This window comes from Dermochelys coriacea, chromosome 4 (genome assembly GCF_009764565.3).
Source record: "Dermochelys coriacea isolate rDerCor1 chromosome 4, rDerCor1.pri.v4, whole genome shotgun sequence".
Classification (NCBI taxonomy): domain Eukaryota; kingdom Metazoa; phylum Chordata; order Testudines; family Dermochelyidae; genus Dermochelys; species Dermochelys coriacea.
In genome coordinates, this window is record NC_050071.1 from 140507844 (window position 1) to 140525454 (window position 17611).

At 41.4% G+C, this 17611-nt stretch overlaps 1 protein-coding gene across 1 annotated transcript in view; it reads right to left on the reverse strand.

Moving 5' to 3' along the window:
- ALMS1 (ALMS1 centrosome and basal body associated protein) overlaps positions 1-17611 on the reverse strand; it is a 117213-nt gene that overhangs the window by 11224 nt on the left and 88378 nt on the right. The window contains exons 13-18 of the mRNA XM_043512794.1: positions 14496-14613; positions 12530-12580; positions 10884-11128; positions 9477-9657; positions 7985-8048; positions 1167-1253 (exon numbers count right to left, since the gene is read on the reverse strand). Of these exons, the coding sequence (XP_043368729.1) occupies positions 1167-1253; positions 7985-8048; positions 9477-9657; positions 10884-11128; positions 12530-12580; positions 14496-14613 (746 nt within the window). The remainder of the gene's footprint in view (positions 1-1166; positions 1254-7984; positions 8049-9476; positions 9658-10883; positions 11129-12529; positions 12581-14495; positions 14614-17611) is intronic.

A 17611-nucleotide genomic window follows, 5' to 3' on the forward strand; every position in this document is an offset into this window, starting at 1 on the left:
TAGGTTCCCCCCCGCTTTTGCCCCCTGATTAATCACTGAGACAACAGAGACTGTGCAAGGAAGGTTTCAGAGTAGCAGCCGTGTTAGTCTGTATTCGCAAAAAGAAAAGGAGTACTTGTGGCACCTTAGAGACTAACAAATTTATTAGAGCATAAGCTTTCGTGAGCTACAGCTCACTTCATCGGATGCATTCCGATGAAGTGAGCTGTAGCTCACGAAAGCTTATGCTCTAATAAATTTGTTAGTCTCTAAGGTGCCACAAGTACTCCTTTTCTTTGTGCAAGGAAGGATAACTTCTCCTCGCCAGCTTATAATGAAAATGGCTCAGTAGACTGTGACCCTTGTCTCTAGAGAGAAGGGTTACGTGGAGAGTCACAGTGAGCCTCTGAGGCTAGCGAAATCCGCTAGGAAACGCGCGACCCACGGAGGCAAGGACAGAGCTTTGTCACAATAGGATCAAATGTAGCTGAGAGTAAGTGGGTGCATCTCCCATGGAAGTCTCTGTGCTAATTTCAGCAAGGACATAAGATGGTCAGAAAACAGGGGCAAGTGGTAAAGTTGTGTAACTTGCACCAATTTGACATTTAACAGGTCTGTAAAATCCATCACAGGGTATGGAAGAGAGGGAGGTTAGCAGGAAAAGAAATGGGAGGGTACTAGATAAAGCAGACTCTCCCTACTTTAAATTACCCTTCCACCATCCCCAACGGTCCCATGGAATGAATTTGACCGATGCTGTACCTGATTCCTATCAATGTCCTAAAGCTCAGACTACGATTAAACCACACACATTTGTAGAGAGTCCAGACTACCATGTACAAACATGTCAGTTAATACGTTTGAATTAGTAATCAGTTAACCTGAGAGGTTTCAGAGTAGCAGCCGTGTTAGTCTGTATTCACAAAAAGAAAAGGAGTACTTGTGGCACCTTAGAGACTAACAAATGTATTTGAGCATAAGCTTTCGTGAGCTACAGCTCACTTCATCGGATTAAACTCTAGAGTAGATATACCCGATGAAGCTGATTCTTGTGGGAGTAAGCATATACAAATTAAAATAGGGTACTTAAAGAAAGAACTCCATTATAAAAATAAGAACACGGCCACTACAGTATTAACAGTTCCCTTAATGTAGAGCTCTTTGCTACTACCTTCTCACAGACATACCTTCTCTTTTGTCCCTGTTTTCCTACTCTGTTTGTGGTTGCTCCCAGATGCCCAACATTTCTAAAAACTTCACTAGCAGCATTACCTCTATGAAGAAGACAAAATGAGTAACATTTGGATTCTTAATTTTACTTCTACTAAGACTTAAACTGAAGGAGTTAGGCAGTACTTGGATTAATACACTGGTCTTTCACCTCTGAAGTCACAGGTATAGGATTGCATCAATTCATAAGTGAAAAGGCTACTGGTGATTTCATTCTCTGGGTGGATGCTTTATCCACTTCATCAGGAAGGGTGGCCTGAAGTGGTTAGGGCATTAGCCTACTACTTGGGGAGATCTGGGTTTGAGCCTCTACTCTGACACAAACTTCCTGTGTGACCTTGAGCAAGTCTGTTAGCTTCTCTGTGCCTCAGTTCATCATCTGGAAAATGGGGATAATAGCACCAACCTACTTCACAGGGCTGTTGTGAGGATAAATACATTAAAGACATTAAATATTGTGAAGCGCTTTGAGAATTACCAAACAAAAGTGGTGTACAACAGAAAGGTACTATCACCATGGATGGGATTTTCAAAAGCTTTCAGCACAGGCCAAACCTTGCTTCCACTGAAGTCAAAGGTAAGACTTCCATATAATTTCAGAGGAAGTAGAATGAGGCTGATGCTGAACACTTTTGAAAATCCCACTCCATAAAACCATGGCCCAATCTGGTTTATAACAGCACAACTAGTTGCCTTTGCTGAGGAGGGGTCCAAAACTGTAGAGGACTGTGTTGTAGGTCAGAGCTCAGGTGCAATGGCTCAGCCACATGAAAAGATTGCAGAGCACTCGCAGGCAACACTGTCTTACCTCTGGCCAATGTGCTCAGTTCCCCACTGCACACTGAAACATTCACCCAGAGACATGTCTGCCATGTATTTTCAGGAAAAGCAGAAGCATTCGCCTACTAAGACCTACTGCCTAGATTTTGTATTCATCTTACTATTCTATAACAACATGTATTCCATCTGAGGGAGCTTTTCTGTGTAAAACAATCAGTTCAAGGCATATCTGTTAGAATTATCACCATCCATGATCCCCTATTAGACATTAGCACATACTCCATTTTGAAGTTTCTACCTCAGGCCATACAAGTTCTCCACTGGAAAGGGGATCAAAGCCTCTTCAGACCTAAAATGATCTACTGGATGGGGGTGGGAAGGTCTAACAGGACTCCTTCAGACTACTGTCCCACTTCCTCTCCAAGCTCCTTCCAGGATGGTTGGAGGGGCCTCATTAACTAGAAAGTAATCTGCTGTTCAGGTATTAGGCCATTGGCTCACCCATTCATGGAGACATTTAACTTACGTAGGGAATACACGACAGTAGCTAAATTCAGCACACTGTTCCATAGCTGATTTATAGTTCTAACAAGGTGTAAGGAGAAACAGAATATTCACCTCATGGGAATGACCCACAAAAAACTGTGCTTATTAAATGGGCAGATTTTAAAAGGCCAGTGAAAGTGATAAATTACTTTCCAACTTCAACTGAGAGAAAAGTTACAAGTGCAGCATAAACAAGTAAATGGCAATAAAAATATCACAACTGGATCCAGGTTGGGTGAATCAGCAGACATGCTATGAATTCAGATATATATGAACTCTGAGTTCATGAAGATGCTGCAGTTAATGGCACAGATGAAGGAGTACTACTGACCTGTGATTAGAGTTTTCTCCAAAGTAAGGAGTATTTTAAGATTTTGGCATCTGCATTCCCGGGGCAAGTGGCAACTTTTAAAGTTACTATAAACTTTCAATTTATGGCCTTTAAAACAATTTTTGAAATGCCAAACAGCACTGAAATCAAATTTATCATCTTGCTCACTCTCCTCCAGCCTTTATATTAAATCACAGGGTTTATTTTGTATATTACCTAATCTTTCTGGCATATATTTGCCCTATATGTAGTCTTACACTCTAAAGTCCCACTTCAGCAAAGTAATTAGCCATATGTTTAAGTCCCATTGACTCCAATATCCCTGTGGCTGCTGTTTTGATTCTTTCAGTATCTTATGCTTCTGTAGCTTTTCATGTCAAAAGACTTTAAATACTTTAGACTATCATGTAGATGTAATACCCCTCCCTTCTTTTCTCACCTCTTTCCTCCTATACCATTTCAAGACCCAATTGAAAGATATCACATTTTTCATATCTACCTTTCACTTATTGTCCCTATCTCACCATATTTGTGTATTCGTAATTCATTATCCAAGTATTATGCACTCTCCCCATAATATCTACCCAATTTCATATCCTATATATAAATACTTGTCCCAAATGATCATGTAGTGGTATGTGCTGTTAGACATCTGCTACATTCCCCCCCAAAAGGTTAAGATGAGGAAGTTACTCACCTTGTGCAGTAGTTCTTCAAGATGTGTCGAAGGTGCTCCAGTTTAGGTGTCTGTGTGCCCCTGCACCTCTAATCGGAGATTTTTGGTAGCAGTGTCCCATTGAGCCCACGCATGTGCTCTCCCTCCCTCATGGTCTGCCTCACGCAAATCCCCCTCACTTCCTTCTCTACCACAGAGCCCTATAGAGAACTCCGAAGTAGAGGGGAGGAGGGCGGGTTGTGGAGCACCCATAGGGACACACATCTCAAAGAACCATAGTTACTGCAAAAGGTGAGTAACTTCCTCTTCTTCTTCTAGTAGTGTCCTTATGGGTGCTCCACTTTAGATTACTCCGGAGCAGTACCCACCACTGGAGGCTGGGACTTCGGAGCGGAGTCTTTTATTACAGAGAGTACTGTGGAGTCGAAGATGGTGTCAGGGGCCAAATCTTCAGTGATCGCATAATGTTCTGCAAAAGTATGGACAGAGGCCCCAATCGCTGCTCTATAGATTGGGGAGACAGGGGTATCCCTATGAATGTGATTGAGGTAGGAACTGATCTCATGGAGTGCATATGGATAGAAGCAAGTTGTGCCCTTGCTAAGTAATTAATGCAACTAGAGACCCATTTGGATAGTCTTTGAGGAGATATCACAGAGCTTTTGGATCTTTCTGTGGATGAAAGGAAGAGTTTAGGGGATTTCCTGAAGTCCTTAGTCTTGTCCAAGTAGAATGCTAATGTCCTTCTAATATCTAGCGTATGCACAATTGTCTCCCAGTTGTCACAATGTGGTTTTGGGAAAAAAAACAAGGAGCTGGATCTGTTGATTCATATGGAAAATGCAGAAAAAGTAGGGAGAAACTTGGGATATGGCCTTAAGAGTTGTTGTTATTATTTATTTATTTTTAAAGACAAAGGCCGTTAACGATGGGTGTAACATCAGGGTCGCTATTTCTCCTATGTGCCTAGCTGAGGGGATGGCAATTAGAAATGCTGTTGTCATGGACAGGTGTAAGAGAGAACAAGTTGCTCTGGACTCAGAGGGAGGTCTAGTCCAAGCCCTGAGAACTAGATTAAAGTCCCAGACTGGAGCGGGTGGTGTCACATGGGGGAAGAGAGTCCTAATGCCCTTAAAGAGTCTATGCATTAGTGGTTGAGCAAACTCCAAGTGGGAAGCCATTTTCACCATGAGATGTACCTTAAGGGAGCTGAGTGAGTTTAAAATGTAATGCAAAATCAGAGGAAGGAAAGATGAGGTTGGGTCTGTCCGCTTGGAATGGTACGAACTTGGAGTCGTTTCTATTTTGTAGATAGGTATGTGGAGTGGTCAACTTGTGGTTGTGTTGCAACATGTGTTTCAGCTTGTCAGAGAATTCTGTTTCTTAGCCTTGAAACAAAGGAATCATAGAATCATAGAATATCAGGGTTGGAAGGGACCCCAGAAGGTCATCTAGTCCAACCCCCTGCTCAAAGCAGGACCAAGTCCCAGTTAAATCATCCTAGCCAGGGCTTTTTGGGAAGACCCAAGCCTGAAGGCAGAGGACCCATGGGTTGGGGTGAAGGGTCAGCCTATTGTTTTGAGAGAGCGGGTAAGGAATGGGCTGACGTCAGAGGAACAGGAGGGCATATTACCATCTGCTTCAGGTAAGGGGGTCAATCACAATAATTCTCGCTTTGTTTCGCTGAATTTTCAACAGAATCTTGGGACAGGGTAGGAAACTGGAAAAAGACATACAAATGGGCCCTGTCCACTGGGAAGATGAGGGCAACTGCCAGTGAATGTTTCACCAAAGGATGGCTATATCTTGAAGCACCTCTGAATTCAGTATACACTCATTGTCATGAGAAAATTCCAACTGAGACTGTTGGTTATCCCATTCTGTATCCCTTGTAGACAGACAGCTGAGATGAGCACATTGTGATGGGTGCATCAATTCCAAAGTTTGAATGCTGTCTTGCAGAGGGAGGGAGAGAGATCTGGCAGCTCCTTGGCAGTTTATACAAAACATACAGGTCACATTAAGTCCATCATAATCTTTGTGTGTTGTTTTTGATGAAAGGCAGAGTTTGTGCACAGGCACTCCTGACAGCCCCTAGCCCCAAAAGAGTGATATGGAAGGTCATTTCTGTGGAAGGCCATTTGTCCTGAACCTTGTTGTTGTGTAGGTGAGCTCCCCAGCATATTAGGGAGACGTGTCCCAGAGTGGTGAATGTGGGTAGTGAGAGGAGCGCTCTCGCTTGTACTGCATCAGGTTGGTGCTGATAAAGTCCAGTCACTGTACTGGGGTTAGTATACCACTACAATGAAGTGAACTTTGGAGACTACCCTGTGTGGAACAGTCTGTACCTATAATGATCCTGCCCCAAAGGTAAGCAGTAGGAAATCTCCTGTACAATGGTTGTATTGAGATATGGAAGTAGGCACCCTGTAGGTTCAGGGCTAGAAATCAATCTCTTTGCTCTAGAGTTGGTCCTAACTGCTGTGAAGTAAGGGAAGGTAACTTCTGAGTGGCGTGACAGGTGTATAGATGGCAGCTGATGCTGTAAGATATCATTGTTCAGGACCCCGACCAGCTCATCAAAGTGCTTATAAGAGGTAGTCTGAGAGGTCATGAACTGGGGTGCAGACTGTTCTCACTTCTGAGCCCGGGGCCTCTTACACTGTGGCTTATAACAGCACAGAGATAGTGAGTATTGAGAAGACTGTGATCTGTGGTCTGGCTGAGAGGTATATCTTCTCCTCTGTTCCACAGTATAGATTCCTAAGGAGTGTAGTGCGGTCCGAGAATCCTTCAGGATGTGGAGAGAAAATCTGTCTTCTCCGCAAAGACTTTGGCCCTTCAAACTGGAAGTCTGTAGCTCTTTGGGCAATCTAGAGAGGTGTAGTGAACAAAAAGAAAAAACACCCCACAACCCACCTCAGTACCACTGTCATGGAGACTGGGCGGGCGCTGTAACAGCTCCATCCGGTGGTGTTTCTAGGACCGGTCTGACTATTAACTAACCTTCTCTAAGAATGGTCTGAATCTGTTCTTTTTGTGTTTCCAGTAATGTTTCAGAAACATCCTGGGTTTCCCAAGATTAACAAAATTGTTTTGGTCATGACAGTTTGGTAATTTATGACTCTAAACAGTAATACTGTCGATGAATACGACATCTTGCAAAGCCTGATCATATGGAGTTGACTTGGCATTATGTTGCTTGCTTCATGCATTAACCACATCCACTATAAAGAAGTTGGGTTGCGGATGCTGAAAACAAAGTCTGCCTCTTTGGGTAGAGATGTTTTTGTTTACACTCTGTTGCTGGTTGGTGCAATGGAGGCTGGCTCTGCCAGATTTTGGTAGGATCTAAAATTAGCTCATTAATTGGGAGGACAGTTCTAGATGAGAAGGTAGCATGCAGAATTTCCACCAACTTGTGATGTGCATCTGCCACCTCCTGTAAGGGAATCTGCAGCTCGTCTGCCACCCTCTTGGTAAGATCCAGAAAGTTCTTAAATCTTCACCTATTGATGAGGGGTGGGCAGCACAGTCTCATCTGGGAGAGATGAGGAGAAGCGTGCTGCAGACTCAGTTTCCTCTTCAGGTAGGGGGTGGGTGTGTGTGCGTGTGGTTTTTTTAACTGAAAAAGAAAATAGTCTACTAGATGCCTGGGGAAGGGGGATAATGCCCCCAGACAGGGAAGGAAAGTGAAGTTCTTTTCCTTTTTCTCTTTTATTTTTAAACCAAAGGAATAAAATAAAATAAAAAACACTTGCCTGAGTACTTTTAGGGAGAACAAAGGTAACAAAACAAATACTACTTATGCTCCTGACACACATAAGGAAGGAACAACTGCTCGTTCTGTCAGAGGCCAAAGGCGGTAGAGAAGGAAGTGAGGGGGGTTCGTCCATGCAGTGCTAAATAGTCTCAAGGCAGACCACGAGGGAGGGAGAGAGCATGTGTAGACTCAACGGGACACTGCTACCAAAAATCTCCGCATACAGACACCTAAAGTGGAGCACCCATAGGGACACTACTCGACGAAGAACTCTGATTTACTTTTCGCTATTTGTGGTGCTTGATTACTTTTTGCATTTCACTCAGTTTGTCCAATGGCTAGGCTATTCACCGACCAAAGGCTTATGTTCCTAGACCATTTCAGTTCTAGTGCTCACATACACAATTCTGCAATGTTTGACTTACAAACATTGTAGTGAAATGTTCAGAGGTAGCTAAAAGGAACACATTTCCCAAAATTAAAAAAAAACATAGAAACATCTACTAATAACAAGTCATGCTCACCTTCTGACAGAAAACCTTCCATTTTGTACCTAAACCACCTGATGTTTCCCAAACGTCCAAAACCTTCACTTGCAAGAGTGATTTATCTATTCTCACCACCCCAGTCCGGTCACCTGATTTACAGTCTATTTGAAATAAGTCTTTCTTAACCTTACCGTTTTGATCTCTGAACCATTTCACCTTTTAGAATTGTCCTTCTCTTCTGTTTAACCAGGCAGTCTAAATGGAAAGGCAAAGTTTTGAGCCTGATAAAACTTTAAAGCTTACGAAAACAGTGAACAAGTTTGTTTAGATCAGAGAACTGTTCTAATGCACTCTATAATGATTTTATGAAAATATGATGAGTGTGAAGATAATGTAACGAATATGCTTCATGCAAAAGGTCTCTTGTACGGTATCATTAAAAGGCCTATAATCTACTGAGTGTAGTCATCCAATTTGTATAAATGTATCATTCTTGTATCTGAAACCAGAAATATGAAATATTGTAATTATGCAAAGTGGGGACCATTAATGGTGGCTTGGAATCTTGATGGCTCCCATTAACCAGGACAATTGGTTGTAAATGGCTCTGTTCACTTGTAAGTCTTCCTGTATACGTGTGCGCTGGCAAGTGGGTAATGAAATCTTACAGTGACATGTGATCATGTCACCTGAACTGGAATCCATCTTTAACCTGGTGCTTTTCCATTTAGGAGGAGGGGTGTGAACCCAGAGAGGGACAAAGGATTTCCACCTTGTGCAAAAGATATATAAGGGGGTGGAACAGAACAAAGGGAGCTGCAATCATGAGAAATCCCCTAGCTACCACCTGAGCTGGAACAAGGACTGTACCAGGGAAAGGATTGGGCCCAGACTAGAAAGGAGTCTAGTCTATGAAAGAAGCTTATTGGAACATCTACAGATGAAACCTCATCCTCAGAATCAGTTTCTCACTGTATTAGGCTTAGACTTGCATGTTTTTGTTTTATTTTGCTTGGTAATTTACTTTGTTCTGCCTATTATTGCTTGGAACCACTTAAATCCTACTTTTTATATTTAATAAAATCACTTTTTGCTTATTAACTAATTCAGAGCAAATATTAACACCTGGGGGAGCAAACAGCTGTGCATCTCTCTCTATCAGTGTTATAAAGGGCAAACAATTTATGAGTTTACCCTGTATAAGCTTTATACAGAGTAAAATGGATTTATTTGGGGTTTGGACCCCATTAGGAACTGGGTATCTGGGTGCTGGAGACAGGATCACTTCTTAAGCCGTTTTCTGTAGCTTTTGGGGGACATGGTTCAGACCTGGGTCTGTGTTTGCAACAGGCTAGCATGTCTGGCTCAACAAGACAGTCCCAAGCTGCCAGGGAAAACAGGCTCAGAGATAGTCTCAGCACATCAGTTGGCAGTCTCAGGAGGGTTTCTGTGACCCAACCCATCACAATCTCATTATTCATGTATACAATTAATTTATATATAATAGATAACTATCCTATTATAAGAATCTCATGATGCATATATAAAATGAATTTGTATAAAATGAATAATAATGTTAAAGAATCTAATTAGAAATATGTACACTTAGAATAATGCTCTGTAGGCAAACAGTGTACATTCAGTATTTCCTATAGAGCATGAAAAGGCATAAACATGAGGCACCTCTGTTATAGAGTAGGTAACTAGCATTCTTATAACCCTTCTTCTCAGGGGGATTGAACAGCTCCTCTCGCTCACTCTGGAACACACTCTGTAGCTTCCTTTCTTCCATGATGAGCTTCAGGCGCTTCACACGCTCCCCAGAGCGGGAGATGAAATCAGGGCGGTGCAATGCAAGAGCCTCCTAAGAAGGTAAAAAAACCCTCCGAGTAAAGTAGTTTCAGAACATTCCTCCAACCTGGGAGAGGATGATCAAAATATCTAACCCTATAAGTGAACCATGGCAAGCATTCCTTTCAAATAATCATCTTCACATGGCACAGAATGCTGCATCCATAATGCTGAGCAATTCTCTGGGGATCTTGTTAAATACTTTGGTGTTAAACAACGTGAAAGCTAACTGGCTGAGGAAAAGAGTAGCTGAAATAATTTGCAAAAAGGATGTAAACTTCAGTTTAAACAAGCAGGCCAAAGATCAGGCAGCCACACACACAGCACAAGATACTGGTAACCACAGAATTAGACACCTCCCTCAAAATAAAACTAAAGTCCATTATAGCCATCTTTTTAAATAGCATATGTTCATTAATGTCCACATTATGTTGGCTTCTAAGGAAAGTTTTTAAATGAGGTCTCAGCATTTCACATCCATTTTAACCCCAAGGTTTAGTGGCAATAAGAAGCTTTCAATATGCAAAGCCAATGAGTACTATGACTTGGCTGCCTCTGAGACACCTTCCTTGAACTTCTTCCTGATGTGTGCTTGTGCTGACACAACTGCCTTCACTCTGCTCTAATCCTGTATCTCAAGAAAGCAGGCGATTATGCCCTTGCTGAAGTAGGTGTGAAACTCACTGCCCCTTGACATCAACTTCTGTTCAACTCTCCTCACTTTTGATCATCACCATAAAACTGTATTTTTCACACTTGGCCTTGAGTGTCTATATAATTTGCTGTGTGGGTACTTGAAATCCCCATTTTAGTTTCCATTTCATAGGTAAGTTCCCTGTTTTTATTGTATTCACTGTTTAAAATGTATCACACTCTTTAATCTTTATTACTAAGCATCCATGGATACTTCTGCAGGGCAGCAATTAAAAAAACAACTTGCTACTGCTGCTGCTATATTCCTTCTGAAGCCCAAAAACATGAGATTTGATCATCCTGATTATTTTAGCTTGTATAGCCATAGGTGTTATAAAATATATAAAATTATCCAATCCTTTTTTAAAAAACACCAATAGTGTTGTATTATGACTACCTACAGCAGTGAAAGCAAAGTGGTGAAAATCAGGGCCACAAGTTTTGTTTCTATGAGCACCTAAACATGGCTTAATCTTCTCCATCTTTTCACCTCTCTCCTCCAAAACTTACAGTAAAACAAGCACCTCTACAGTGGAGTGTTCTTACCTGCAACGTCATTTTCACAAATGGTCTTGGGGGCTTGTTCTCAACATCTCTTTCTGGGACTATTGGTTGAATCTTGATTCTGCCTTGCTGCTCTTGCCAGTTCCTCTCTCGGAGTGGCTCTCTCCATGGCTTTGTGTTGGTCAGTGGCTCAAACCAGGATGGACCTGGACCAGAAAAGGAGCTAAATTTGTTCTCCTTCCTAGAGTCAGATTTTAAATCCTCAGCAGGAACAAACCAGGAATCTCCTATTGAAAATATGTTTTAGAGCCAAAAAGGAAAAAATGAGAGAAATTTATTTTGAAGAATATACAATTTCTCATTTTCCATCTCCCTTTGAGCATCTACGTATACACAGTATCACTAAACACAATTAGAGGCCAGATCCTACAGTCATTGTTCATGTCAATAGTTCCACTGATTTAAATGAGACTATTCATGTTAACACCAGGGCTGTTTCAAACAACTGGGTTTGCCAAACCCTAGAGAAAGTCCTCGAGTCTCTATCAACGAACATGGATAAAACACTCTTTGAATTGGCTCAGCTAAGAAATTTCTCTTTACTTATACACTCATTTACTAATAATTTCACATTTCTAAAGCACCTGTAATCCCAAAGAGTCCTATGGCTCTTTAAAGATGTTTCTGAGGGCACATGCTTTTCATCTTCCAATGCCATTATGTTCACGTGCTAGGCCCTCCTGAATTTACAGCCTTCTGGAATTTAAATACAACTAGAAGATACCCTTTAGAAGTTTTCAAGTGAAGCATATAAAAGTCTGTGATGAGTAGGATTATCTGTTTCTAACCAAAAGATGACAAAAAATTGCATCAAGGGATGGAAACCAATATATTTTAGAACATTCCAACAGCTATGCAGCTGAGTGTTGATGGGAAATTCAAATTAGGAGGCTGGACCCTGTCCTTCCCCAAGGTACAACCACAGCTGAAGAGGGAGACAAGAACACTTCCTTCCAACATTATGACCTTCTCTTCACCTGAAAACTTACTTATTCCATGAAGCCCTCAATAAATGAATCAGTAAAGATACGAAATACTGAATATTATCATTTTAATATATGCAGCTTCACAGAAATGCTAAGATGTTCACATGCCTAAACAAAGTATCCATGTGAGCGTACACTTGATTTGTCTTTTCTTGCTACATTCACTGCCTACATTTGTCAATATCATTTGATATATCATATCTGAAATTTAGATTGTGAGCTCTAACACTTCAGGGCACTAAAAATAATCAACTATAAACACTTGATAAAAGTTAGTGATTTCATTGCCTTTTAAAAAAATATAGTTGTGCCATTGTTAGAAACTGTTCTTACAGGGCCAGCTAGAGTTCTCAAGATTATACACATTGTGTACTGGTAATATATGCTGGCTGATGTGAAATGTGAGCACTTTCCCATTCACAAAGGTGCAATACTAGGTCTGACCTTGTGGTAGCTGTGGCCTGTTGCTTCCTGTCTTTTTGTCCATGAGAAAATTGCCTGGCTGTCCCTTCAGTTTCCCCTTGCCTGCTGGGTTTTGAAAATCTGAAAACCCACCATCCAACTGCCCAAAACCACCATCGGCACAACTCGAGGGTTTCTCTGGCCTCACTTGGCTAGATCTTGGGGTGGGGAAAGTCATACCAACATCTCGAGTGTTTTTCTTAGTTGCACTGTTCACAATCTCCAAATCTCCTGTAGTTCAAAAGAAAGAAAAAGGAACACATTACTCTGGAACAGCAGTGACTCAATACACTAAGATGTTGGAAAGTCCTCCCTGGTCCTTCAAACTAAGTAAGTGGCCTACTGCCATACCCCCGTGTATTCTAACCATGTCAGATCTCATAAACTAAGCTAGGCTGAACCAAACCAGAAGATTGATGGAAGACTTCCGAGGATCTACAAGCTGCAGAATGTGGTGTCAGTGATTCAGAAGGTGGTACTTGTGCAGGTTTTGTCAGAGTTTTTTGCCATTTTACTGTAATCTTAAATATGGGGCTGGAGGACTCTAAGGGTTGGTAAAAACAGACTCACGCCTTTTAAGTTATCACTCCAAATCCAGCTCAAGTTCAGTGACCAACGGTTGTTACTATATGATGATCCATGTGAAGTTAGTTTAGTGCCATCATTCTGGCTCCCAGGGCAAACACCATTAATACAACTGGAACTAACTGGTTCTCTTGTTGGCAGTTACAGCAAAGGCCAAGCACTGAATAGGATGAAATAGTCAACTACCATCTCTCTGCTAGGTTTCAGAGTAGCAGCTGTGTTAGTCTGTATTCGCAAAAAGAAAAGGAGTACTTGTGGCACCTTAGAGACTAACAAATGTATTTGAGCATAAGCTTTCGTGAGCTACAGCTCACTTCATCGGAATGCATCTGAAAGCTTATGCTCAAATATATTTGTTAGTCTCTAAGGTGCCACAAGTACTCCTTTTCTTATTGCACCTCTCTGCTAGAGGAAGATTTCTATATCCAGGTTGAGGCACAAAGGTAAGTCAGCATACGCTTGTACTGCTTACATTTTACTGGATAAACAGAATCCTTTGCTCAGGGTGATCAGTCCAGCAATTTCTACAGATGCTAAATTTTATTTGTAAAGATTTTTAAACAGTTGGGATGAAAGGGAGAACTAAAAATGTGTAAAACTGAAGGTGTTAACCAAAGCTTAAGAAACCGTAAGCAACCTTGGAAAAATGTCATGAACATTTACCAGCCCAGACACAAAGTTTACTCTCAAAATAAAAATGAAAAAGAGGTATTTTGTTTGCCCATCAAAAACAGTCACTCGTCCCTTAAAGGAGGATTTTGCAAGCCTGCTTTCAGGGAATGGTGTAATTGAAAATTGCTATTGGGGGGGAGAGCCTGAACACAGGAATTATACCAGTCAATGGATACATCATATCTTAAGCAGAGGACAAGAGATGTTCAAAGGGATAATACTGCGAACAGGGATAAAGGGTGCTGTTAGCATGCTGACTACACTGATAAAGTAGCAAGTGCTTAGAAAGACATTCAGTGACTTACATACAGACAAAGGACCTCAGGAACTTTAGAACTCTTGCAAGAGAAAAATAACACGGAAGCTAGAGCTAAGTCACTTATTTGATACTTTTCAGAGTAGCAGCCGTGATAGTCTGTATCCGCAAAAAGAACAGGAGTACTTGTGGCACTTTAGAGACTAACAAATTTATTAGAGCATAAGCTTTTGTGGGCTACAGCTCACTTCATCAGATGCAACGATGAAGTGGGCTGTAGCCCACGAAAGCTTATGCTCTAATAAATTTGTTAGTCTCTAAGGTGCCACAAGTACTCCTGTTCTTTTATTTGATACTGAGATGGATTAAAGGTCTGGGTTAGCAGAACTCAGATGAGCAATGACATTGGCCAGTAGCATAGCGGGAGCCAGCAAATGAAAGTGTCTGATCTTAACACAATACTTTATTTTGAAAGCATCTAAGCAGTACAATTTGTGGGCAGTGAATGCCCAGTGTACATACCTGTCTGCAAAGACGTGCATTAGACTCTGAAGCAGCCCTCTACGATGGTTTTGAAGAGATGAAAGTCAGAAGTGAATAAGCAGAGGTGAAGTTCAGACCCAAGAAACTCACCTGCTTGGATGCCCTTGTTTAACATCCGTATGTGTCGCTTGTTACTGAGGGCAGAACTTGGTCCCCAGGAACTGTTGATTGTAGCAACAGAATCTGATGAAACAACAGAGTCTGATATCTAGAAAAAACATAACAGGTTCTTGGGGATCTCTATTCGACTCAAGTCAGCATGAGGGTAGGGGTGAGGGGTCAAGCTGCAAAGGAGCAATAGTCACAAGTTCAGTTCTTAAAATGATTCAATTAACAATCAAGCACAGGCCTACAAACACCTTTCCACAACATTCTACACAATTCCACTAACCTTGGCTTCCTTTTATTTAGAAGAACGGACGTACACTGCTGGCATCAAACCTGATTAACTAGGAGCGTCACTCCGCCAATTTTTCAGGTGAGAAAATGACAATGCTTTAACAGCTCTGCCACCAGTAACTAATACAGTCAGCCACGAAATCCTAATGCACATCCATTCACATATATAATTGTTTGTTTTCTTAAAATAAGAACTGTTTTAGAAATGACATTTTTTAAAGTTTTAACTTCATGCACTAGCACAGTGGCTCTCAACCTTTCCAGACTACTGTACCTCTTTCAGGAGTTGGATTTGTCTTAAGTTTCATCTCACTTAAAAACTACTTGCTTACAAAATCAGACATAAAAATACCAAAAAAAAGTGTCACAGCACACTATTACTGAAAAATTGCTGACTTTCTCATTTTTATCATACAATTATAAAAAAAATCAAATGGAATATATATATTGTACTAACATTTCAGGGGGTGAGGAGGCAAGCGGTGAGGTGAATGGCAGGGGAGTAAGGAGGCAAGCAGCAAGCCAGCAACAGGGTGAGGAGGCGGGCGGGGGGGGGTCTGGCTGCAAGCGGGGGAGTGAGGAGGTGAGCAGCAAGTGTGGGGGTGAGAGGAGGCGAGCGGCAGGTGAGGGACTGAGGTGAGTGGCAGGCGGATGGGCAGTGGGTGGAGCCCCCCTTTGGGGACGCTAGCCCCCAACTGTAACTGTTCCACCCGCAACCCCCGGAAGCCGGAGCACTGAGACCCCCTACCCCCCCGCGGCTGAAAGTCACAAGCCCCCCGCCGGGAGAAGCCCTGAGCATCCCCTCCCCCCCGCTCCGGCCAGAGGAGTCTCGGGCTGGCTGAAGCCCCAAGACCCCACCCCACACACCTGCCCAGAGGAGCCCCCCGCCCCCAGCCAGAGGAGCTCTGGGCCCGCCAAAGCTCTGAGCGCCCCCCCCCCACACACACCCCTGCCTGGAGGAGCCCTGGGCCAGTCACAGCCATGCCTTCCCCGCTCAGAGCCAAGCCACCCACATATGTTTTTCATTATTATTTGGACTTCTATTGTGTCAAATCATTTTTAAATTTACTTCAGAATTGTACAGACAACCACTTTTACCAAAAAAGCAAAAGAATAATTAAAAAAAGACAAGAACATGCACAGCACCTTATTTATATTTCTATTGTGTTAGGTCCAGTAAAGAATAGAGATAACTGCATTATTTTTATTATTGAGTCTGCAAAAAAACCCCAAAACCATACATAAATAAATTACAATGATTTGGATGTATATATGTGCATATTACTTTATTAACTTTAGGAAAAATAAATAATTTTAGGAAAAAAGTGTCAGTGTGGCCACCAGCAAGAGTTGGTGGCTGCACTCTGAGGCCACCAAAAAAATTGTTGCTAGAACCCCTGCTCTAAAAGTAAGCCACACATTCCCACCCTTTGGATCAAGGGTACCTGAATGCTGCAGAGCCTGTTGGGGAAGGGACTAGCCTGGAATGCTGATGTGTTCTCTTGCTGCTCAGTAATGATTTCTGGTTCTATAGTACCAGAGAGAAAGCAAAGGACTTTCAAAAAGGCATCAGTAAAGGTTCCCCCACATTTTAGTACCCCAAAAATCAGTGTTCTTTACTGAGGTGAAATCTGTCCAGAAAATAGTAATTTATAAGAAGCAAGAAATAAGGAGTTAAGTACCAAGAGTGGGAGATTGCACAGGAACTAGTACCTTTTAGTTCAATATAAAAATAGAACTAGCTGCACTCAGAGTCTAATATTGAATGAGATGGCTTTGTAAGTTTGTATAATAATCTTATTGCCCTTTAAAATGTAGGGTCTTTTGTCTGTGAATATAATGCACCTAGTTACGCAAGCTTTGTATTCGGATTATCTAAATGGGGATATGTTGGTGCTTAAATAACAGCAGTTATTGACAATGCTTCTACAGCCGTCAATTCTGACCATGTGGCGTCAAACAGCTGTTACAATGAAGTTAGTTATGCTTCATTTTTAATTAGGAAACAGATTTTTCTCACCTATCACAGTAATCAGTATTCTATTAATAACTCATAATATTAAATATGATGGGAACGACAGGAGCTATATTTTATTGCTCAGGAACTATTGTACCTTCATTGTCACCAAATCGACACAATGCATAATTTCAATCGCCACATTTAAAAGGCCTGGTTTTTATTCACACATATACAGGAATGCGTCACTGTGCATCTTGTAAAATCAATTACTGCTCTGGCAGATTTTATAAGACAGATGTGGCAGAAACACACCTGCATATCAGAGAACAGAATCAAAATGCAGATATACATTCTGGGAAAACAGAATCCTTATTCTATATGCAGAACAACATGATTTCCCTCCCATCCAAACAAGCATTTCAGCATTCAAGAAGGATTAGATATATTCAGTCATTCAGCAATGAATATATACATGCTTATTTCCATTCAGACCAACTTCAATGCAAACCTTGGTTTTGCAGCTGGCGCCAGATATAACTTTGAGGGGTGCTTTAGGAACGAGATAAATTATATTAGATAGCAAATACCCTGAGGAAGGGTCCAGAGTTTGTGTACTGTTCAGCATAAAATTGGCATTGAAATGATTAATAAATTAAAAAAAATATATCCAAAACAGGGTTCTGTGGAAGAAGAGTTGACAATATTACTCAGATAAAACACAAATATAATAAACCCTGATTATAAAAAGGGTGCCACTCTCTTATACAACATATTTATTCTATAATAATTTAAATATTGTGCAGTACTTTGTCTTTGAGTATAAGCAAAAAGGAAAGTTACTTACCTG